Below are 26214 nucleotides of genomic sequence, written 5' to 3'. Positions count from 1 at the left end.
CTTGTAAAGAAATCAGGTAATTTTCCGGGTTACCGGACTTAGTCATTTTATTGGTGATTTTTTAGATGACTGATAACACAAGGATAGTTAGAATCCTAAAATCTCCTATCATATCATATCTAGAAAAAAAGATTCTGGTCTCCACCACAACTAATACTTAAGACCTTTGTGGGAGCTAACTTTGGTACCAAACTTTCACAGATCTATACACTTGGAAGAGAAGGTACATATTTGGAAGCTGTCTCACTTTATCCAATTGTATAGGTAAGTCACACTATTTCCTTTTACTCTAGATCTGCCTAATTTATGGTCTTCATAATATAAATTTTATCATCTGGAGCCAGATCACTCTTCCTCAGTGGCCCCAAGTCATAAAAACTATTTGATAACCCCATAGAAGTATTTTAAACAAAAAAGATAACTGGGAAGACCACCAGCACAAAATGTGTAATACAAAATTGAATTTGCAATCCAAATAAATCTGTAACACAAAATCGATTGGCTACAAGCTGCAAATTGGACAAGGGTTTGTTACCTTGAATTATTTGCCTGAAAGAAAGTTTGATATCATTCATGGTCCATTTTGACTTATCAATTTCTCTTAAAAAAATAGATTGGATAACTTAAGGAGAAAATTTGGTCTTTGATTTGAGAACTGAAACCTAACCACTCACAGGGAATTCTGGATTGCTTTCTTTTCTCCTCTAGACTCTTCACTTTACAAGAGGCCTAAAGTAGGGAGACATTGCACATGCTGTGATTCAGAGAAAAGCAGCAGACTAGACAAAGCCCCCAAGGCTATAATATTCCACCAAGGAATTGCTCACCTAAGAGGTTCAGGAAACTGAACTAAGAGTCCAGTACACAACAGCATTGGTGTCTTGAGAGGGAACAGGTGCTGCTTTAGTGGGAAAATGGTTATACTTATATCTCTGCAGGCCTCTGACATTTTTTAATAATTTAACTATTTTTTAAGTATACTAATAATTTAAGTATACTAGAGAGATCTGGTGAGCTAACAAAGAAATCATAAAGTTAGGTAATTTGGCTAACAATGCCATAGCTGGCAATGCAGATTCACCACACTGGAAGTAAAATCTGTTTTTCTGCCTTAATTTGATGACTCTTGGCTCACAGCTTAAAAGAACTGTACCAATTCTGAATCCCTATTTTGGAATGTCTATTATATAGGGGCTGAATGGATGATGAAAGTTTTAGTATTTTAATTTTTTTTAAAGATTTATTAATGCATACATGAGCTGGGGTACAGGCCAGAGATGCAGGGTGTGTGTGTGTGTGTGTGTGTGTGTGTGTGTGTGTGTGTGTGTGTGAGAGGATTCACCAGAGACAGAGCGGGGAGAAAAACAGGCAGACTGACTGAAATACATTGCTGAGAGGAGCAGCGGGCGAGACAGGAGAGGTCTGCTTTGCCATGTGGGTAGCTCCCTGGACGGGGATCAAATTTGTGCAGCAGAGCCTGCGGATTGCTTCATAGTTCAGTGCTTAACCCCTTGCACCACCAGGGAGGCCTGAATGATGAAAGTTTTAAATGCTACTATGCAACTTTATCTCATCACATGGTTAAACAAATGATGAACAAAAAGAACAGAAAAACCTAACATTAAAGATATTGAAACAACCATCTGGGACACTTGAAACATGATCATGAAGCCATAAATAGCAGTGAGTATCTGGAAAGATTATGAGACCACATCCCAAGTTGTGAATCCTTCTGTTCAGGCCAAAGAATGCTAATAAAGAGGTGATATTAAAAACTGAAATTACTGCACTCACATTGGTAGTTTATAGGCAACATTAGCATCTCCACTACTCAACTATCTTTATTGACAAGGCACTAATAATCAAGGAAACTAGCTCAGGAAGCTAAAGTTGCAAATAACTTAAAATTATTCATTTCAAGAACTTTCTCAATCATTTATCAGAATTCACTCAACTTACCCAGTAAGGTACATGCTCTCTTCTCAAAACAACAGATAGCATTAAATAAGTACTTTGCAAATTCACATTAAAATTCTAACCCCACATCTGTCCAATCATAGCCACAAATCGAAAACCACGCTTTAAACCAGACGCAAAAAGAACCAAGAGAACATGCCATTTCTCTCCTTTCAAAACACTGCTAAGATGTTATCAATGTTGTGATTGTTCTTACCATGAAACTCAGCTTGGCTTCTGTTGTGCCAGCAAGGCACACAGCAAGTTCTCTATGAATCCGGGAAGACGAGTAAAGGAGTTGTCTTGAAGTCCTCAGTGGCTTTTTCAGGCTTTTAATGATCTTTCTACATCACTTGTAATGAGGCAACCAGGTGCAGGCAGGCAGGGAGGCCAGGAGCCAGGAAGCTGAGAGGCCTTTTAGCCCCCAGCAAATCTTTACTTTCTGGGCTCTCTGGCGTTTTCTCGAGGTCTCTACTGCACTCTGCCTCACGATCCTCTGCCTCACGATCCTCTGCCTCACGATCCGCTACTTCCCGTCCTCTGCTGCTGCCCTCTGTGACGCCGCCTTATATACGCTCAGCCTCTTGGCTCAGGTGTGCACACTTACACACGCCCACGCCACTCTAGGTGCCGCCATCAGGCCTGCGTATAAGACCACAGGTGTCCATCATAGATGCTAATGGCGCGAGGACAGAAAAAACCTGATAACTTCCATTTACCCTCCAGCTTCATAGGATTATTTTGGTGTACTTTAGGAAGATAGCATTTGACATTTGAGTAGGAAGTTTAAATGACAAGGTAACATACAAAAAAAGTTGCAAATAAGGGTAGGATAGCATAGTAGAGAAGAACTTGCTACACTAACCTCACCCAACGTATACTTTAATACTAATGTCCTGGGATGCTGAGAAGATGTTACTTGAAAATGGGTTCCATATGCAAGTAAATCTGGAAAATATCAGATAAAACAAAGGTAAACTGGCCTTGTTAGTATAAGGGCTTAAGTTTGTTCTACTAACATCCAGAAGCACAGTATATACAGCCTTTTCCAAACTCATTTTACCATGAGGATCTTCTTCATGAAACATCTTGTGGGTCCAGTGTTCTAAAGAAGATTAATTTGAGAAGCAATGAACTGTACTAAAGTCAATGATTCTAGGTTTAAGTCAAAATGTCACCATTTACTGTTGTGTAACCTTAAGCAAATCTTTTGGTGTCTTTGAATTTCAATTACTTATCTGTAAAATAACAGTGATGATGATGATGATGATGATGATGATGATATTTGCCCTATGCACTTAATAAGACTGATGTGAGAGTCAAAGGGGTTAAAGCTTGCGAAAGCATTTTGTAAGCTTTAAAGCAGTATACACATGAGTCAAGTGTTTTTACAATACCTCACATTAGAGATAAGGTAAATACTAAGAAGTTAGAAGGATGTAATCTTAGAATAAAGTCCTTTATTTTTTTTTGAAGATTTATTTATTTATGCATACAAGAGCTGGGGTACAGGCCAGAGGTGTGGGGGGCGAGAGGATTCACCAGAGACAGAGTGGGGAACAGAATAGGCAGATCGACAGAAGTATACTGCTGAGGGGAGCAGCAGTTGAGTTAGGAGAGGTCTGCTGCACATGTGTGTATCTACCTGGCTGGGGGTTGAACCTGTGCTGCAGTGGCTGTGGACAGCTTCATAGGTTGCATCTCAACCCACACACCACCAGGGAGGGCCAAGTCCTTTAATTTAATAGAAAAATTGCACTGGCATATTTTTGTGTCCTACAATTTCTCCATGAACTTAAATCCAAGGGCGAGAATGCACATCATTTTATGAAATTTATGTATACACAGACTGAAAATCAGCTTGAAGGCTGGGCCCATTTAACAACTGGAATACATACAAAGTAGCTGAAAGTTCTTACATGTGGTATGCAACTCAAAGTGACTACTACTTTGCTTTCTCCAGCAATGAGGTGTCAAAACATGCATTGACAAGGAGCTTGAAGATTGTACCAAAAAAAAAAAAAAAAGCAATCACATTCCTGACAGGTTGGCAAAAATAACACTTCCAAAATGGTTCAAATCATAATCAAGTTAAAGTCTATCAAACACTAGGGTTGCTCAACTGGAATATGCCCCTTCATAATCAAACTAATGTTTCAAACAATACAAACATTCCTCTTCCTCAAAGGGGAAAAAATGACAAAATAACTTCTCACTACCTTTAAAATTATACAGGTTTCCACCACGATCCAGAAGTAAACCATTTCTATGAAATAATTCATAATTAAATGGTATAAAGCAAAGAAGCAAGTACCATTAATCCATGCGGTAAAAATTTTGAGCATTCCCATATCCAAAAAGCAATCTACCAAATCATAAAGTAACTCATAAAACCTAAAATACATGGCCTATAGCAAGAGCAGGAATGATATGATACATACATAGCCTTATGAGGTAGTTCCCTGGAAGGAGCTTGCCAGTGCTGCTCTTGCTGCTCGGAGTGCACTGTCTTTAAAACAACTGCTGCAAAAGAAAGGCTGAACACTTCTCAACTTTTGTCAAGTAACCACCCCAGATTTCTTTCTGTTAGTGAAAACAAGCACTAACTTAGATCTTCGGTAAACGCAAAGTGGCATAACTAGAACTTTCAAAATAAGGAGAATATCCAAGTTGCTGCCATTCTCTGTAGAAGACTCAAATTACTATGTGACAAATTGCAAAGATACTTGCTAACTAAACACAAAATCTGAATGAGAGGAATTTAAAAGCCAAAAAAAATCTGTTCTAGGTTCAAAATCTGATTTCACACTGAACAGCTGCACTTGAAACCAATACACACCAGTTTTAGCTTCTAGGATTTCATTTCTATCACTTACAGATCATAACATTGGCATAATATGAGCAATAATAACAATTAAATAGTTCCTGAAAAGGTAAACAATATTCTTTTAAGCTTGTATTACTGTATAGGTTTGTGTACATGTCTGATGTGACCCAAGAATTCATTTCCATCACATATATAAAAATTAACATTTTTACTGACCTTTGGAAGTCACGGTGAGAGAAGTACACCACATCTAAGAGTGAGCACTCTCGAGTAATAAAATTGACGTGGAACTAAGCTGGGTGAAGCAAATCGAGATACCACTGTTCACAAAATCCAGAGGTTACAGCTGTGCTGATATTCTCGTTCCAAGTAACTGAAAGCCTGTATAAGGAAAACCGCCTCATATAAGATGTCCAGAGGTAGAGTGGATTCCAGTGTCAGAGCTCTAGCTTTGCTTTTCTGAGATTCTCTCAGTTCTGCCCTGCCTACTGATTTCATCCTCAGACTGGCAATGGCCACAAAATCCTAGGAATCATATCAGATAATGGCAAACTCCAAACTGTCTCTTCTGAGTCACACTTTTACAAAAAGAGCTCTTACCAGAAACCCCCATTTCTTCACCGGCTCAATTGGCCTATTCACTGACTATGTCCGTGACTGGATTAGATTACTGTGCGTCTGAATTATCAAAACTCACCCCTAGTAAGGATGGAGACAGCATCCCCAGAAGCGCACAGAGAACTTAAATTCTGAGTTCTGTGGTAAGGGATAGGAAAGTTAGAGTAGACAGGTTTACTATGTATTAAAGGCAGGCTAGTCTTGGCCTTTTCTGCTCCATCTTAGCAGACTAATGGCCAAATTACTGCTAACTGACCCATTTTGTTTCACAAATATGAAAATCAATGCCCAGACAGATGACAGTCACATTCCTACTCAGTAGAAGAGACAACATATGAAGCCAGGTCTCCTGATCTCGGCCCAGAGTCCCCCCACAACACTACGGTTTGTCTCAGAGTTTCAGGCCTCAAGGAGTTGACAAGCAGATTTTGGAGACAAGACTGCAATGATCATCTTGTTCAAGGTAGAAACCATTTTACTCATAAATTACAGCTTAGAAGATATATTACAGGCCTCCCCAGTGGCACAGCAGGTTGAATGCAGCACTGTGAAGCTGTCTGCAGCCTCTGCAGCGCTGGTTCGATTCCTGGCCAGCCAGGGAGATTCCCACATGGCGTGGCAGACCTCTCCTGTCTCTCCCACTGCTCCCCTCAGCAGTGTATTTTGGTCCTTCTGCTGTTCTGCTCCCTGCTGTCTCTGGTGAATTCTCTCACCCTCCTGTGCCTCTGGCCTGTACCCCGGTGCTTGTATAAATAAATTTTTTTTTTAAAATCTTTAAAAAAAAGAAGTATTACAATTTGCTCAATGTAAGTAAAGTAATTGGTATAATAAATATAATATTACAAGACACAATGCAATTGGAGACTGATAAAAACCACACTATGAGAAAAATGAGTGTGGGTCAATGAAGGACTTACAGGATTTGAATGAACTCCTGAACCATCAAATGGCATATGAGGCAGACTCATGGAATTTTTTATTATTTTAGCAGTTTCAGGAATATTATTTGGGTTGGGCAGGGAAAATACAGCTCAAAGCATTTAAATTTTCCAACCAAGTAGATACTTGATTTTGTGGAAACAGAGATATCTAAGTTTAGAAAAAGTTCTTAGGAATAGCCAAGTAGTAATATGTTGAATCTTCCTAAATTACCTGAGTATGTATTTCAATCTATTAGCAAACTCATTTCTGTGATATACCTTATTAAAAAACTGAAACTAGGAAATTTTAAAAACTACTAACATAAGTTATTCCTCAAAGTGAAATATATTTTCACTGAACTTAAAACTCTGAGATTTAAAACAAGGTTCAGATAAATCAAATCTCCATTTGATCAACTGAAATTATTTTCATTTCTTGTGTTCTCATTATAAGGATACAATCAGCCTGACTTGTGATATCTCAATGAAAAGAGGCTTAAAAGTAATGCCACACACAGCAAATGAGCAGAAAGGAGGCACAAGCTGCTTTCATTACTGACCACAATACTGATATTATATCTTGCAATTAATTAAAAACAAGCACTCATTTTATTTTTTTTTATAAATTTTATTGTTATATTCCCCATACAATTGCAGCCCCCCCATTCTGACCCCAATCCCTCCCCTCCCGCCCCCGCCCCCCTAAAAGTGTCTCTGGTTCATAGTTTTTTGTTGATTTTGATTTTCACTTTCTTATATTCATTTTCCTGGTCCCTTATTTAAGTTTTCTAGATTCCTGCTATGAGTGAGACCATCCGGTATTTTTCTTTTTCTTTTTTGGCTTATTTCGCTGAGCATGATCCCTTCCAGCGCCATCCATGTTGCTGCAAATTGCATGTGTTTATCTTTTTTGAATGCTGAGTAATATTCTATGGTATATATGTACCACATCTTCTTGATCCAGTCATCTAACAAGCACTCATTTTAAAAGGGGATATTTTGAATCTGTCCAAGTATATAGTTTGACTGTACAACTTAATCAGACTTCCAATTTATACTTTAGCATTAATGGCTTCAAAACAAATACTAAAGTTGTTAAATATGCAATGCCAATATATTTAAATACACAGGTAAGATACACAATTTAAAATTTTACTTTTAGATTATGCAATTTTTTCAGTAAAAACCACATTTAAATTCTATTTCAAATCAAGTCTTATTAATAAAAGAGCTAAATCAAAAGTAATTAGCAATCATATCTCAATAAAACTGGGGGAAATTAGTAACTTATTAAAATAATTCTACCTTAAGCTATGATAACCCTGAATTAAAATATTCATCCAAAAATGTTAATTTCATCATAAAGCTCAGAACTATGCCTTTAATGCACTGGGTTGAACAAGAACACAAGTGATTTGAGAAAAAACTGCTTCAATATTATCATTTACTCTGAGGTCAAATGCACCTCTGCAAGAGTTGTTGCTATTGCTGTCCTTGGACTGAGTCAAGCATACCCAGGGCTGCATTTGCAAAGGGGCATCAGACATGTGCAGTTGTTGCACCTGATGTCAGGGAGCACTAGCTTGCAGATGTAAATAGGGCAAGGATATTTCTCTATGAAATATGTGAAAGACAGAAGTATTTGTTCACTTTAAGAAAGCACCATTTACTGCAATAACCTTGATTCTTAAGAAGTAGGCAACATGGGCCTCCCCGGTGGTGCAGCGGGTTGAGCACAACGCTGAGAAGCTGTCCGCAGCCTCTGCAGCACAGGTTCGATTCCTGGCCAGCCAGGGAGAAACCCACATGGCACAGCAGACCTCTACTGTCATGCCCACTTGCTCCCCTCAGCAGTGTATTTCAGTCCATCTGCCTGTTCTGCTCCCCGCTCCCCACTTTATCTCTGGTGAATCCTCTCACCCTCCCACGCCTCTGGCCTGTATCCCGGTTCTTGTATAAATAAAAAAAATCTTTAAAAATAAAAAAAAGAAGCATGCAACATCACACAACAGCAAATGCTGAATACTGGTATTTCTGAACAGTATTTGTCATGATACTCAGATAGGAGTGAAAGCATAGCCTAGTTAATATACATATTAATGAATTTTCAGTACTCATACTGAATAAAAAACACAAAATTTGAAATCAGAACTGGACTGAAATTATACCCATTTGTGTCCCAGTTCTGCCTATTTGCCTGAAAGTTGTGAACACTTACATTACAGTTAGGACAAAATGAATACAGGAAAACCTAACAGGTAGTTAGTGAATGGCAGCTGTTATGACATAGATGCACAGGAATCTTCATGAAGTTTTGGACTTCTGAGTAAGCGGTTAGTAACATGTGGTAGCACACTGCATTTCTCAGGGTAATGACCAGATTTTACATAATTCAGTAGCAGAGCTGAATGACTGTGGAGAGGGCTGTGGGCAAGAGTTCTCCAGGATGCTTTCACACAGTACCTTATTTCCTCCTAAATTAATTGTAGCTAAGCTGCCAGATTAAGCCCCATAAAACCAATAAGGGAAAAAGAGTGGTCTGCCAATGATAAAATGATTCCATACCTTTTCTGTCTGTGCTATGGCAGAAAATTGATTATTCAGATATCCACAGTAACAAGTCTGAAAAACTGTGTAACCATGGTTTTTGAAACATCAAATCTTCACCTGCTCAGCCTTTTACATTTTCTGTATTTTCTACTTAAAAACTTGAAATTTATAATGTCATGTGGACTAGAATACCACACACAGCAGAACGCATAATCAATGAGGACTATTTCCTTCAGTCAGAAAATGTGTTTTACTCTAGCCTTTTGACTACAGACCAAGAACACATATGGTGATATCTATTAACTTGAACATTGTTAAATACAAAGTAGTCATTTCTAAATATGCAACTAGAAATCACCCTTGGCTTCAGCTTTAGTGAAGTGCTTAGAAAAATTTATTTTGTGCTTAAGATATTTCTTCTAAAGCATCACAAAATTATTACACATCCAAACTCTTCTTCAATGGTAGAATATTTAATATTCTAAAGGAGAGGTCTTTAAAACTGTTGTACATTATGATACTGTTAAGTCTAATGAATTCACATAGCAGCAAAATCTAGACAAAATGGGACACGTTAGAGATATTGTAGACTACATAATAGGCAGGTGATTCATTATGTATATTTATGGGTTTCCCCTCCTAATAGCTAATACAGTTCTCTATTGCCCAATCTCCCTTTCTTTGCTGTAACATATAAACTCATTACTCTAACTCATTAAGGAGCAAAAATATTAAATGTCCCATCCTGCTGATTATACCTATGAAGTACCACACAACAGGAAGCACAGCAGAACATGGAGTTTCTTTTCAAAAACATAAGAATATGATTTTAAAACATCAAGCACACACTGACTTTGTAAAATCAATTAAGAACTTTCTATATACGTTAATATATATTGAATACATATACTCTTAAGATACTTTTTCCTGAGTAGAATGCAGTTTATTTTATATCAAATTAAACTTCTGTGCATTTCCAAAATGTAAAATAACAACAAACACTTTTTCACATCAAATTAAAAAAATCAGGAATGTCCTGTCTTCATAGTCAGAAATAAAAATGAAAAAGTTCAAGTAGCGCTTCAACAAGAATGACAGAAAATCTGAAACAGGGGCCAAAATTTCAAATTATCAGTGACAGCTCTTTGATTTTAAGGATCCCTCAAGTAAACCTCAGTTTGAAAGAAACAAACAAAAAATACTATTTATTAAAATATGAATGTATTTCCAGGAAATTATCTAAATTAGAAAATGAAAACTACAACCCATTATAAGTAAGAAAAACACAAACCATACACTCAGCATAGAAGGCAGGCAACCAACCTTTAGAGGAATCAAGACAACACCATGAACTTACAAAAACTTCCTAAATCAGTAGCACATCCTACAGTGGAGCATGTATTAGCATTAGCATGTGTAGAAAACTAATTAAAGGTAGTTTTTAATTAGTTACATAATCTAAAAATAAGGAAACTTTTACTATATTTCTAAAAGGACCCCAGAGTTGTTATTGAAATACACATTTCTTGAAACAATGGGAAAAGCTCCCATTTATGGGAAATGTCTTTTTCACACAGTGAAACTGAGAAAATTATATCATATGAGAAATCCTTTTCTCTAAAATAATCTCCTTAAATATCTCAATAATGCAATACTTGGGAAATGAAATTTTTCAATTCAAACTTGAAACAGATTATAAAACAAACATACACAAATCTTATTGCTTGGCACCAGATTTTCAAAAATTAAAGGTTTAAACCACTATACTGTACTTAAATCCTACTTCCAACATTTTTAGGTGGTGCTTTTATTTTCTAAAAGCAGACTGTTCAATCAAATGACATCTAGACTGAACTCTGCAATGCACAAGCAAGTCACAGTTCACTTCAAACCAAAAGAAATGATAAATCTTCTTTTTTCTGTCAAAATCATATTAAGATATTTATAAAAATTAACTAGGATTTATCTGTGGCTAATGAAGAACCCACAGAACGTTGTCTTATGGCATTCTGGGGAAAGTCTTTCTTTATTCCTTCTTTATTTTCAGTTTCCTCTTCTGAAACATCTTCATCATCAGCCTCTTCTTCTTCCACTTTTTTCAAAGGTTGAGAAGATTCTGGTAATATTTTTTCTTAAAGATAAAGAATGGAAATGAGTTTTTTGTTGTTAGTTTGGATCATGAGTTTGGATTTCCAAAAGGAAAAGATTACCAAGAATAAATGATATTGTAAAAATAAAAATTGTAAAAAAAAAAAATAAAAATGGTTTGGAAGACCCATTTACTTACTAAATTCATTCTAATTAACCACTTATTTATAAACTGAACTAAAATTAATGCTGTGAATGAGGCAGTTGTAAGAAAATATACTCCATTAAATATAATCATATATTAACTTTCTCTTAAATCCTCTAGGTAACAAACTTCAACACTACCCTCTATTCAGTTCCCAAATGGGAATTAGACTTTTCAAACTGAAAGTTATATTCCTATCGATGTTTTATTTTCAACTGGTATCATAAATGTGCTTCCCCTAATCCACATATAAAATTTTCTTAAGATGTAATCACAAATAATAAAGGTATCAATTGTAAGGACAATGAACTTCTGAATATGTGTACACATATCCATTGCTTGCTTTTACATTCATTACATTGCTTTTAAAGTAATCTACATTTTCCCCTTATAGAGATCCTATATCCTACATAAAAATGATCCACACATCCTTTTTAGTAGCAAAACAATGTGTCAATTAGTCAACAGACAAGATACACTATAAATGCCATCTCCACAGGTATCACTCCAAGAGTTTTGACCTCAATAAATCCAAAGTCATAACAGGTATCACAATCAGAGAAACAGTCAGGCCAAGAGTCTGATTTAGATTCTACTCTCAGCACTCTTCTTTCAGTATAACCTTGGAAAATACTTTATCTTTCTGAACCTTGTTTCCTCAAGGACAAAATGGGAATAGTATCACATATGCAGTCCACCTTAGATAGTTGCTGAAAGGCAAACAGCATTACAAAAAGTCAAAGTTTTTTACAAACTGCAAACAGGAAGCCATCCATAACGGCATAGTTTTCAGTATGAAAAATAAATGACTGGTAGGGAATTATATGCAGACAGCAGCAAATGCTTCTAATGATATAAAGTCATCTTGTAGTAAAGTACAGTGTTAATGCCAATCCTAAATCAGTCACTGGAGTATTTTCCAATATCCTCCCATTTACAATAAGAAAAATCTTTGAATGTGCTCACTGTACTAATGAATAAATTCAAGACCAGAAAATAAAACTTTTTTTGACTCAAGTGATTTCAAATGAATCCATGAAAATCATGGAATGTCCAAATAAATTGGCCAATAAAAACTGACAGCCAATCAACATTATTAAAATTCTCCATATTATAAAAGCCAAGAAAGTAACTATGTTCCAAAATCTACTGGATGTTTTTCTTACATGAAATATGTTTCACCCTCTCCATTTTGATATAAATTACCACCTCACATTTAGTGACCTAAGCTAGAAGGGCATCCCATTAAATGTGGTTGTGTTTACAGAAATGAATGGATTATGGTGAATAAAAATAAACATTTTAAAATATACTTACTGGAAGGGTAGGGTTGGGGTCTGCGCCTTTTTGAAGGACAAAGGCAATCTGCTACAAATATCATACACTGCAAAAAATAAACATAAGAAATATGAATGTACAATGTATGATATGGCTAGTGCAATTCTACTATCAAATTTTGAAATATTCTTTCTAGTACTCTGAAAATGAAGTACTTACAAGTCCTAATAATAATCCTGAAAGCAGAGTTGCTAAAGCAAAAACGGCATATGATCCCCAAACTGGTAATCCAAGGTCTTCAATAAAATAGTTATGGCAAGTCTAAAATTAAAAGAAAAACATGAGCTAAGAAACTGGTTGCTTAAAAACAGGTGAATGTTAAAAATATTTAAAACAGAAATAAAATTTTAGGTCATACCCTGATCCACATAGACAGCTGAAAGAGTGCTGACATACTACTCATCCTAAAGTAAAAGAGAGATCATTGAAAATCAATCAGAGCTCATTCTGGATTGTTGCCATTATGTTAAAATATTTGCTACTTTCTTTTCCGTTTTCTCCTTAATCTGTGAGGTAAACCTTACATCTGTCAATTTCTCCAATAAACCCTGAGTAACAGGTAACAAGCTCAATGGAACCAGTTGAAAAAAGTTAGGAATACTATAAGCAAATTCCAACTTTTGTTCACCCTTAAGATGCTCCCAAGAATAAGCAGAGATGGGAGCCAAAAGGAAGAACTAAGAGCACCTGCTGAGCCCATCCTGCCCATGTAACAATTATATCCCATTACTAAAATTAAATAAAGCCTACAATAACATTAGTTTGATAACATAAGTAAAAATTAGTTTTACAAAACCCAAGTAGTTTATTTACATGGGTAGTCAGAAAAAAGGAATGTTCAAGAAATAAGATAGGTCTGCCAATTACCAACTATTTTCCCTGTAGCAGAAGTGTTGTTACTGGTGTTGCCATCAGTACATAAATCAATTCACACATTAGCCAAAGTTTCTGTATGCATGATGTCCTTATTCTGTTTTCAGCCATTTGGGTGGGTCTCAAATTTCCTGAGCTGACATTGGGTTGCCCTTCAATCAGTACTCCAAATGGCAAAAAAAAAAAAAAAAAAAAAAAAAAAAAAAGGTATAGATTGCTGCTCTGAGGATTCAAACAAGATTTATGAGCAACCCCCTTATGTATAAGACCCCAGAGGTTAAGATTCACTTCTGAGATAAGATTAGATTTCAAAGAACAAACATCAATTATATTTTCAGTTCAACAAAGAAAGATACTTTAATCACATTGTTTCTGTTGTTTAAAAGGCAAAATGGGAGTAGAATCAGGGAATCAAAACCTAGAGCACTGTGTAGTCTCTCTGTAGGGTGCACTAACTAGACTATGAGGAATTGTAGGTACTTGAAGTTGGGCATGGTGGTTTAGTAGGGAAATCCTCACAGCTAAGAAACAATACAATTCAGAGGCTTTCTCAAGAAAGAAGGCATAACGGAAAGGTGTTAAACTTTTCTTTCAAAACACTGCTTAGAGTTGATCTTTTCATGACTCTCAGAATCCAGAGCACTTTTATTTCTGTGTCCTCCAAGGGCAAGAGTGCCAAGGAGTCAGGAAGAGTTAGCATAGCCACACCAGGATGAGGCCAGAGGCCTCTCAAATGATCCATGAAGTCTGGTGCCCCGCCAACAATGTGAAAGGAAGCATGCTTGCTAACTCTAATTCTTACTGCTCCATATTAAGCTGGTATGGAGAAATGTATCTATCCTTTAGCTATGTATAATGCTCAGAGTTAAATCATGCCATTACTAAGGTCACTCTTCATCCGTGTTACTCACACACAGTTATCGGGCAGGTAGAATAGCCAACTAAACATAACTCAATCACATTATATCAACAACTAAAATCTGAAGGTAGCATGGATAAGTGTATTATTGAGACTTCTCATTCAAAATCAGTTCAAATGACTGCTTTACACATTACATTGCTCATATTCTTAGAAGGTTTATTTAGTTTTTGATGATACCAATGACCATATCTACAAAGCTGAAACATTCCTGAATTTGCATTCAAGTTCTATAAAATGGCTCCTATCTTAACAAGTAACAAGGATAAAAGTTTGATTTAGAAAATAAAGTCAAACTAAAAAAAATCACAGTAAATGTGACTATACCTTAAGAGTCCAAGATATAAACTGAGTATGAATGCTTTCTTATATGAAATAAATCTTTATTGCAATTAATTCAGAAATAAGCAAGATAAAAATCCCTCATACTTACAGAATAGAACCTGGACCAAACCATGTTGAAACTGGTTCAATAGTCTTCCATTCTTTTTCACTTATGTAGTTTATGAAGTCCTTCTTAGTCCTTGGTCCCTGATAGCGCCTGAATTCACCATCTTTACAACTAAAGAAGGTTAGAACTAAATATTAACCAGCACCAAGTAAATAAAGTTTGCATTTATTCTGCTATTTTTTTTTTAAGATTTATTTTATTTATTTATACAAGCACTGGGTACAGTCAGAAGCATGGGAGGGTGAGAGATTCACCAGAGCCAAAGTGGGGAACAGAACAGGCAAACTGACGAAATACACTGCTGAGGGGAGCAGCAGGTGAGACAGAAGTCTGTGCACCATGTGGGACCCTCGCTGGTGGCCGGGGATCGAACCAGCGCTGCAGAGGCTGCGGGCAGCTTCACAGCCCAGCGCTCAACCCCTGCACCACCGGGGTGGCCCTATTCTATTTCTTTAATCTTTTTACAGTCAATCCTAACTTTCAAAATCATTAGTAATGCACAAGTAGCACACTATACTGTTACTCATGATATCTCAGCCACAAATTAAATGAGATATTTTAAGCCATAAACCTTAAGACTTATTGTTACTCCTCTAAATAATAAAACCATGAAACATAGTAAGTAGCTGTATGTCAATTTTCTCTCAAAACTTGGGTGGCTAGGAGAGAGAACACAGTACTGATAAAGCTCAGAAAATCACTTTAAGGCTTATGTGTATATAATATTATGCAGCACTATTGATAATAGGTAAAACCTGGAAACAACCCAAATGCCCAAAAATAGATGACTGGATCAAGAAGATGTGGTACATATATACACAATGGAATATTATTCAGCAATCAGAAAAGATAAACTCATGCCATTTGCAGCAACATGGATGGAGCTAGAAGGAATTATGTTCAGTGAAATAAGCCAGAAGGAAAAAGAAAAATATCGGATGGTTTTACTTATAACAGGAATATAGGGGAACCAAATTAGACATTAGTGTAAAAAAAAAATAATAACAGTACAAAACACAACAACGCAAAAATTATAAACCAGAAACAATTATAAACCAGAAACATCCTGCAAGGGAGGGAGAGGGATCAGAGGGAGGGAGGGAGGAGCACAGGGGACAGTGGTGATGGTGCATGGGTGCCTTGGGGAAGGAAATTCTATGGGGACTCAATCTGAGGGGATGGGGGGAAGCAAATATTATCTAAAAAATTTTAAAAAATGATAAAAGTTAAAATGAAAAAAAAAAAAACTTATGTGTATGTAATACTAAAGGAAAGCATGAAAGATTGTTGAAATGTTTGGCCACTTATTATTAGCTACTGTTAAGGTATTGGTTAAAAATTTAAAGCAGTTTTTCTGGTATTTCCAGTCAGAATCACATCATCTCCATCATCACACTTAGAATTGCTGGAGGCATCTGGTACAGTCCTTCCCTTCCTATCACTGCAGTAATTCTACTTTATGGTCTGCTTTGCATTCTTCCTGACATCCACCTCCTCCCTCCCATCCCCACTATACGGAGCTCGGTCACAGAGCTTGGTCATAAAGCCATAAGTGTTCTCCCTGCTCTGCATCTTCACCTTTTGCAAACTACACACCTTAAACACTGCCAATCAATCTCACTTAAATTACACTTCAAAAACTTTCAATAGCCCACTATTATCTACAGTAGGGCTAGTGGCTCCCTGTCCATTCAGAGTTAAAAACCACAAAGCAGCATGCAATTAAAAATTAATTTTGTGGGCCTCCCCTGGTGGCGCAGCAGTTGAGTGCTAGGTTGCGAAGCTGCCCGCAGCCTCTGCAGCACAGGTTCGTTCCCCGCCCACTGGCGAGGGTCCCATATGGCCGCAGACCTCTCCTGCCGCCCGCTGCTCCCCTCAGCAGTGTATTTCGTCAGTCTGCTTGCTCTGTTCCCTGCTCTGGCTCTGGTGAATTCTCTCACCCTCCCGTGCTTCTGACTGTACCCAGTGCTTGTATAAATAAACAAATAAATCTTTAAAAATAAATAACTAAATAAATATTAATTTTGTGTAGAAAATGGCATTTGAGGTTTCTTTGAGGCTGGGTGGAATTTCAACAGAAGAAATTAGGGGAATGAGCAAGATTAACAATGTGACTACAAGAAAAAGGACAGGAAATTCCAGAAAAGTTCAGGGGTGTTTAGAAGTAGAAATGAAAGGCAGAGACTAGAGTTAGATTAGGGGCAAGAAACACTTACGAAGACAAAAAAAAATTGACATTTAAATGGATACAAGGGAGAAGAGGGAAAAGCCAGAGAGAAAGATACAAAAATAGGGGAGGGAGAAAAGGTGACAAAGAGGGGTAAGATACAAAGAACTTCAAATTTATTTTCAAAATTTTAAATGAGAAAAGTAATTCCTGACATTTAATCTACCAGCTAGGAGATACTAAGGTACAGGACAGGTACAGATTTGAAAATTCCTATTTTCAGTTTAGAAGATAAAGTAAGGGCCTCCCCGGAGGCGCAGCGGTTGAGCGCTGGGTTGCGAAGCTGCCCGCGGCCTCTGCGGCGCCGGTTCGATCCCCGGCTGCTCCCCGGCCACCAGAGGAGGGTCCCACATGGCGCGCAGACCCCTCCTGCTGCCCGCTGCTCCCCTCAGCAGTGTACTTCGGTCCTTCTGCCTGTTCTGCTCCCCACTCTGGCTCTGGTGAATTCTCTCACCCTCCCGCACTTCTGACTGTACCCAGTGCATGTAAAAACAAAAAACAAACAAACAAATAAAATAAATAAATAAAACATGCCTCTAAAAAAAAAATAAATAAAAAAAAAAATAAAAAGAAGATAAAGTAAAACTAAAAGACCTGATACTGAAGACTAATCTTGTTCATTCTGACTTAAGACATAACCATGACACCCTCTCCTCTCTCCTAAGACTGAGCTATAGCACTTTCTCAAGCTATTTTTTTGAATATGCCAAATTCTTACTTATGACTGTTTATGAGGTTATCCTCAGGATCAAGGCTTACTCTGCACTCTATAGGAAATTCTACCTCCAAAACTCTACCTGAAACCCACTGTTCTCCAGGAACCACTCCAGCCCACAGGGATGTTTCCCTTATTAAACTTCCCACAGGAATTACAACTCTAGCCTCATAATCATTTATTATGCTGAATAATATTTTATCATTTCAAAAACAATGAATCCCTGAGATCACAGGTTTCATACACCATTCACATATTTAAAGGCACCTCAGTTAGCCTTCCAACATACTTGCCCAAAACAATGCCGTTTAATTATTTACTAGGCCAGATGCCAACTACTGTGATTATAGTCTGATGCATCCTTCTTCTTAAGGACAGAATCTTCACATACTTACTGATAAATAGTAGGAAGAGCAGTTATGATAAATCGTCCACTCAGTCCTACAGTGATTAAAAAAAAAATCAATTGTACACTTAAAAGCAACTTAGAAAATACTACTGCAATTGTCTCAACTAAAAATTGTAACAGTTTGAATAAAGAAGATGTTTTGTGTGTGTATGTATGCACACATACATCCATTATAGACCACTGCTTGATTAAGACTACTAATGATGAATCATGGAATAGCACAATATAACAATCTTAAAAAGGTCTGATACAGCAAATCAAACATTGCATCCAGCAAACAAAGACAGTTTAAGATATTGCTAAAAAGGAAAATACTATAAGTTTTTATAAGATGGGTAGTAACTATAGCAGCTGGCATTATTATTATCCCAAGCACTAATATAAATAAGGGTTAATGTATACCTCAGTTTTCTTATCTGTAAAATGGAGATATTACCTATAAGTTTGTATAAGGATTAAATAATAAATGAAAATACCTGGAATGGTACCTCTAATAGCTAAATGCTTGATAAATATTTGCTATTATTACCATTTGGAATGGTGGCAGAGTCAAGAAGCCACGTTCACTGTAACCAAAAGTAGTTAAGATGAGGCTGGTCTGAAAAAGCAGCATCCTTAAGAGCAGGTTCTGCCATGGGCACAGGTGGCCAAGTCAAGAGCATACTTGACCACACAACCCTGGCAATTTTGTAATTAAGAGCCCATGTCTCAAATCATAGGTATAATATTAGGTACCCAATTATAGAGATTCGTATCACTTGCCAGGAAATGTGACCTGGACGCCACAAAGAACCTCAACTACAAGCTACTTATTCTGAAGCTTGATATGGATGCAAATGATGGTTTGGCCAATGTCCAACTGGAGCATAGTGTTCTAGGACTTCTCAGAGGCATTTTTGTCTGGGGCCTAAGGCACCAAGGAAAACAAATCAGATGCAGTTATACAGGAAAGGTGGGGGAGGTAAGACACAGTATTCCCAAGATGCTTCACCCCAACACATACAATGAGCTGCATATGCAACCAGGGAGTTTGCCTTTTGCAGCCACTGCAAACTAAGTCCCCATCAGGGAGTTGGGTAAGTAGGCTGAAGACAATTCTGTTTTCAAAATCTAATGAAAGGTACTGTAGAAAACAGGAGAAGTACCATCCAATTTGCAAGAGAAACAAAACTAACCATTGACTTATAGTACCTGGCTGTTCTGTGACATCTACTTTGGCAACATTGACCTCAAGATCTTCTCCCCACTCAGCAAAACTTTCCCATTCTGGTTGAAGATTCTGACAAGCAGGACACCAGGGCGCGTAACTAAGATACAATTAAAAAAAAAAAAAGTTAAGCACACTAACATGACCACATTTGGATCAAAATTCTACAGCAAATACTTTGTGAAGAGTATTTTATACTAAAAATAAGATAGTAATGAGACTAACTTTGTGAAGATGTCATTTTAAGTGTGACCTTAACATGGAAATCAAGAACAATGAGTTAATCATGAAAAAGTAATTCTGAAAATAAGTTCAGAAATGCTTTTTTACATGCAAACAGGTCTTTAAAATCCTTTGGATTTCTCTATTAAAATGTGGCAATTATAAAGCTCAAAGTCAAATCTGGGGTTCACCAGATTTAATAATTTTACACTGCAGGAGTCATAAACCCATGGTGCCAATAAGAGAAAAATGGGAAGCACCTAGAGCTGTGAGAATAAGAAAACACAAGCCCCTACCTTAAGAAGGGACCCACAACTAAGTAAGGTTGCCTGTCAATTATTGGTCCAGTATGACAAGGTTTTTCTTACTTTAAAAGAAACTAAAAATTCTACATTATTACGTTAAAGTATTACCCCAAAATTTAATCCACAGAACACAAAGAGGCCATACAAAATTCTTTTAGCCTATCGCAGGTCAGCCAATTTTTAAAACCGTGGGTTTATAAACCTAAGGCCACACATGTTATCTTAATTATTCCTCTGATATTCAGCATCTTCCAAGGTCCTGATTTTCCCCTCTTTATTGTATATTATCTTATAATTTGCTCTGTTTTTTCATGGAACCAAGAATAAAGGCAATACCTTTTAAGACCCAGAGAACAGTTTTTGCACTTCATTATATTTTCTTCACTTGTTTTATGAAAGCAAAATTTTTTAAAAGTATTGGGCCTTGTAAAACAAAGCTAAAATCCTTAACAATAAATTGTACTGCAATGAAAATATGTATGTAAAAAAAGTCTGATCAAAATGGCTTTAATGTAGACAACAGATTTGTAATTAAAAGCAAACTATTATTAGGTAGATCCCCTTTTTCAAGTTCCTTTTGTTTCTCAGCTGTGTTTTAGTTTTAAAGACCACCTCAGGATCCATAGGCTAAGGAGAAAAACTTCTAACCATATACCCTAACTTCACACAGATGATTTAATTTGAATTCCTCAATATTTCAATTTTGACAGATGCAGTTTTTACTCTGTGAGAAAAATTTTATTGTACTTTGCATAAAAATTTATAATCACTATTGTTTAACACACTAAGAAACTGAATTATTTCATGGGTTCGATTGAAAACAAGTTACTCATGACAAAGAAAAACAAAAAAAAAAATAACAAAAACAAATGCTGTCATTGGTTATATTTCTTCTCCCCTGCAGTTAACAATGGTGCATAAACATTTTCCCCTATCTTATTCTCTATGTATAAATACTCTGTCTTTTTTGAAATTTATGACTCAAGAATCACTACTTTAGCCTTCTGAGTTCTTCCTTGGGAATATCCACTCCACCTGCCACCTTAACGGACAGTCCAAAGACACAGGAAAACATTCACTCTAGGTTATTCTAACAATAACTGCATGCTCACTGTTAGGGTCTAACCTAACAAAAGACCAAAAGGAAGCCAGTATATCAACACCTGAAAAGGTCTGTTTCTCACTGTAAAACACAGGAAATACTACCCATCTTAAAGAACTTGTAGAGGGTGAAATATGACAGTATATGATGCCTAATGCTTAGCAGAGTCTAATTAATACACAGCTAACATTTAGTTAAGGTGCATTTTTACTAATGTCTTAAACATCACTTATTATCACTACCGCCACCGCTGCCACCACCAACTTAGCACCTAAAGTTAAAGGCAGATGGTTTTTTTCTACAGATGCAGAAGCGACATTATTATACAGGGATCACAAGACATATCATTTTCTTCGAACAATAAACGATGACCTGGTGCTTTTAGGAGTTTATATGCACACTCATACATTAATTTCATCTTTTGATGCAATACCACTTTGAGAGGCATTAAGAGTCACAACCCAGGACATCCAGACCGTTGTAAAAACACACACCCAAAAGAAAAATGAGAAGGATAAAAGCAGTGAAACTGTAATGATGGGAACGAAGATTTACAATAACCCAACTTGAACTTACCATTAAAAAAAAAAAAAAAAAAAAGCACAACCTGTGCAGAATATAAAATTTAAGACAGAGTCCCAAATTCCAACACTACATTCAGGCTACCTTTTAAGGATAATTAAACAAAAAAGAGATTGCTCGATTTCCTCGTTTGCAAAGTTTGATGTAAGTCTGGAAGTCTGTTTGAGAAGAATCAATCTAAAACAAGTAACTGCACAGGCAGCACCACGGCCCTAGAAGAGAAACTAGGGTGCACAGTTTAGAAGAAACTTCATATTCCCTGGTAAGAATAGAGGCTGATCCGAAGAGGAGTTTGGGGATCAGGAAGAGTGGGGGGCGCCCGCGTCGCGGCTGGGACTCGCCGTCCCAGGCAATGAAGGGGCGCAGAGGTGAATGACAGTCCCAACTCGGGTGAGGGTCCCCGGCCCCACAGCGGCCGAGGGAGGAGCCCCGAGACACCCGCCCCGCACTCACAATTCTATCATCCACTCCCCTTCCAACAACTCTTTCCAGTTCTCGTCAGTGATGATGCGCACGTCGCTCCGCCGCCCGTGGGTACACGAGGCCCCCCAAAGCAGCACCACCAGGGCTGCCAGCGGAGCCACGAGCCTCCCGGAGAGCGCCATGTCGGCCGCTCGCCCACCCCACAGCGAGAGCTGCGGCCCCCACCTCGGCGCAGCGGCTGCTCACTTCCGCCCTCGCTAGCAGATCTGCGCATGCGCGCGGCGGACGGGCGAGGCGCGCGCGCGCCTAGAGGACTGGCAGCGCGCGCGCAGTGCGCCTGACGCGGCCAAGTCCTGAAGGGTTGGTTGAGGAGGGAGAGGGAAACGCGCTTATCTCTAGTGCGCATGACAGAAAAGCGGTCTTTTTCTGACCCCAGTGTTGCTAGGGCGGAAAAGAGCCAAAAGGGGCGTGGTGTAGAAAGCGAGGCCCTGACGGGAAACTGATTAGAACTCTTGTGTCAGGTTTTTGGCGCCAAGTGATTGGCATTTATGCTTACTTGTGCAAATTGACACGATTGTAGGAAAGCAGTTTCCAGTTAAAATCCCTTTAGCGTTCTCGTTTGTTCCTTTTGAAATTTATAGTAAAGCTAATGGATAGTTTTTATGTGAGTCAGAATATTTGGTTTACTTCTGGGGCACTAGAGACTGAAACAGTACACAAGGGAAACTCGTGGGGTACTCTTTGTGGTCTGTATCTTGTGGTGAACAGTGCTTACAGTTGTCTATATTTGTAAAAAAAAAAAAACAACAAAAAACTCATCAAGTGCATTTTAGGATGTCCGTTAGCCCTCAAATTTTTTTAAATGTAGTAAGTACTTATGTTACAGGGCAGGGAGAGGGGCAGCCCAAACCCAGCAAACATGCCTATTCTAAATGGGTTTTGCCATCCGCTGCATCAATACAAAACATATGAGACTTTAATGGGAAGGAACTTTAATACAACTAGGAAACAATACAGGAAAGGCAAAGAATTTAGTTTCTAAATCAAGCACCCAAAGTTACCCATCCCCTCGTGGGTAAAACTCCATTCAAATGGGATTGGCCCAGAGCAAGGCCCCAAAACCTGCCACAAATCTAAAGCATCTTCCAGTGGGGACCCACAGAAAAGGGTCAGAAACAACCAGACAAGCCCGGAAGGAAAAAAGCAAAATCAAAATCAAAATAAAAGCTGCCATTGTCTCCTCCCCATGGGTCTCACCCACATCTGTGTCACCCAGTCCATGATCAAAAGACAAGCTCAGTTTCTTCACGTGTCTCTAGGCTCCATGTGCCTCCTCCAGGTCTCCTGGCTCTCCATCCCGCTTCCTTCCTCAGTCTCCTCTGCAGCTTCTTCTCTTCCTGCTCAGCTCCACCCTCCATTTGGGTGGAACAGGGAACCTGGAACCTCCCCCTTTCCTGGGGACCACCCTGTTACACTTACAGAGATGCTGGATCAGAAATTCAAAATGGAACAAGACACATAGGGGCTTTGGTGATTTTAATTGAGGTAACACTGGTTGACAATACTGTCTATGATTCAAAGGTGCAGGTTCACACCTCTTCAGATGTATGTTACCACACCACACCCACCATACCACACATAATGCTCCACAAAATCCACTGTGCCCTCTCTCCCTGTTGCTCTCTATCCCCTTCCCTCTCCCTCGAGAAGCCTCAATTCTAATCAGGTTTCTAGGGTTTGGTTGGTTTTGTTTTGACCGTTCCTTTATTTTGTTTCTTTATATTTGACATATAAACAAAATCTTTCGTATTTATCTTTCTCCTGACTTACTTTGCCCCTCCAGTTTCATCCATGTTATCGCAAATGTCAAATTTCATCTTTTTTTTCTGTACAACTGACTAGGATTCTATTGTGTATATATACACCACATTTCCTTTTTTCACTTATCTGAACTTGGGCACACAGATTGTTTCCCTAACTTGGTTATTATAAATAGCAGCCATATAGATTTATAACAAACATTTGTGATTTTCTTTTCAAGCATTGTAAATAAATACAAATGCAAAACTACTAATCAGTGAAATGAAAATACTTCCACATCTCATATTCTTTCCTAAGCCTACTCCACAAAGCTAGCAGACCTCCCCAACCCTCCACTGAAAGACCCTTTCAAGGATGCTAGTAGTCTGCAAATGAACAAAACCAGTTGTTCTTTGTATCCACTTTACTTGACTGCCAGCAGCTTTCCGCAGTCACAATACCCTCCCTGAAGTGGTGTATTGTCTTGCCTTCTTTGGCATTTCACTTGCTTTTTTTTTTTTTTTTTCCTCTTTTTTCATTAGCTGCTCCTTCTGAAACTTCTTGGCTGGCTCTTCTCCACTTGACTTCCAAGCATCAGTTGGCCCAGGGATGCTATACTGGCCCCCCCACCCAAAGTCACACACTCCTACAGATAAACTCATCCTGGCTTTAAAAGCAATCAATATGTCTGTCACTCCAGTCCTGACTTTCTAGGCTCTTTGGACATATATTCAACTGGATACTCCTTAGATATCAGGCAGCTCAGACATGACCCAAAATTAAAATCCTGGTTTTCCCTCTCATACTCTTTTATCAGTATAGAAATTCAAGGCCTAATCTGATTGCTCAAGTTTAAAATTTACATGTTAAGTCTCTATTGCTCTCTCTCTCCACCCCATTCTCAGGTACTCCATCAGCATGTCCCATATACTCTAGCTCCAAAACATGTGCTGAATCGGACCATCTCCACAGTCCAAGTCCAGTGTTCTAGCATCTCTTGTCTAGACTACAATGATAGCTTCCTCTCTTACTTCTCCAGATAAGAGCAAGTCATTTCTCTTTAAAACTCTCCTATTAATTCCCACTGCACTTAAAATTAAATCCTTAAAAAGTCTTATGTGATCTTAACTCATGTAACACTTACTCTACTCCTCTCTACTCTGTTTACACTCCAGTGGTTCCTTTAGAAGGTCAAATTCATTCCCGCAGTAGAAATTTGGTTTTAAGTGGTCCTTAACTACTTATCCACTGGTCTGCACAAAACTTCTTATCATTGACCTTATTTCAGAAAGACCTTCCCTAACCACCCACCTAAGGAGGCCTGTCAGTCATTTTCCATCATATTAGTCCACTGTAATTCTCTTCATAATATAAACCAAAATGCTTGTTAATTGTTTATTACCTAATTTCTTTCCTTTTCCAATAAGAATTCAAGATTCATGACATGGAAAACCTTCCTATTTTCTTCACTACTATATAATCTGCAAGATTTAGTGCCCAAGTTACTTCAGTGCCTGGCATATCATGAATGTGCAATATATATATTTGTTGAATGAATGAATGAGGAAAATCATAATTATAGATATGCCATGCTTTTATTATATATGCTGCATTGATAAAGGAGTATGAATATATTCTTAGATATTCACAGGATTGGTAAAAGGATAAAATGGGCTATGTTCATGAATAGTCTTTTTAAACTGTAAATCATATATGATAATTCATTATGAAATTTTTATTATAAGGGAATTTTTTATTTTATCAAGAAATGCAGTCTTATGACTAAAATATGCAAAGTACAGAAGTAAATATCTTTCCCATCTCCTGCCAGAATTTGCATGCCTGAAGCAACTGCTATTAATATTTCTTTTGTATTCTTTCAAAAATTTCATATGCACATAAACTATTCTTCTAAATATGCACATAAACTATTCTTCAAACACAAATGAGCTCATACCTCAGTTAAGTAAGTTAAAGAAACAGTTTTTTCATTTAATACAAGCATGTCAATTTTTAAAAATTCAAATTTTTAGTATTTGCCTAAAAATATAAATATTAAAAAATATAGGAAAGTATACAACATTACAGTGTTTATAATTTATCAATTATTAAGTATTAATTTAAGTTTATTAGTAAATGCAGTGTTTATTAAATATCAGATGGTATTATAAAATATAATATCTAAAGTATTGTTGATTATTAATCATTAATGTTATGTTTCCTATGTTCTAAAACTACCTTGTTCTTTCAGTCAATGAAAGTTTATATGCAGACCAGTTGATGATTACTTTGATTAATGAGTTTTCTTTGCTGATCTGTATTTCCTCTCTTTAGCAATTGAAATATATTTTACCATGCATTATGAGTGTGTTCTGAAATTACTACTGCCCATGAACTATCAAAAGGCAATGTAGGGCCTCCCTGGTGGCGCAGCGGTTGAGCGCTGGGTTGCGAAGCTGCCCACAGCCTCTGCAGCG

General features: G+C 37.5%; 1 protein-coding gene across 1 annotated transcript; it reads right to left on the bottom strand.

Annotated features, from left to right (window-relative positions):
* Positions 1-10826: 10826 nt before the first annotated feature.
* Positions 10827-22199, bottom strand: TMX1 (thioredoxin related transmembrane protein 1; the record flags this gene model as incomplete). The annotated part of the gene is made up of 8 exons (XM_084240419.1): positions 21968-22199; positions 19288-19403; positions 18083-18128; positions 14728-14856; positions 12861-12906; positions 12662-12763; positions 12482-12548; positions 10827-11002 (listed from the first exon to the last, which is right to left on the bottom strand). The coding sequence occupies exons 1-8, from the start codon at positions 22117-22119 to the stop codon at positions 10827-10829; spliced, it is 834 nt and encodes a 277-aa protein (XP_084096545.1). The 5' UTR covers positions 22120-22199.
* Between the last annotated feature and the right edge of the window lie 4015 nt (positions 22200-26214).

The sequence above is a fragment of the Talpa europaea genome (genome assembly GCF_964194135.1).
Source record: "Talpa europaea genome assembly, chromosome: 8".
In the NCBI taxonomy this organism is placed as follows: Eukaryota; Metazoa; Chordata; class Mammalia; order Eulipotyphla; family Talpidae; genus Talpa; species Talpa europaea.
The sequence above is the reverse complement of the archived record's forward strand: the minus strand, read 5'-3'. Positions and strand labels throughout refer to the sequence as shown.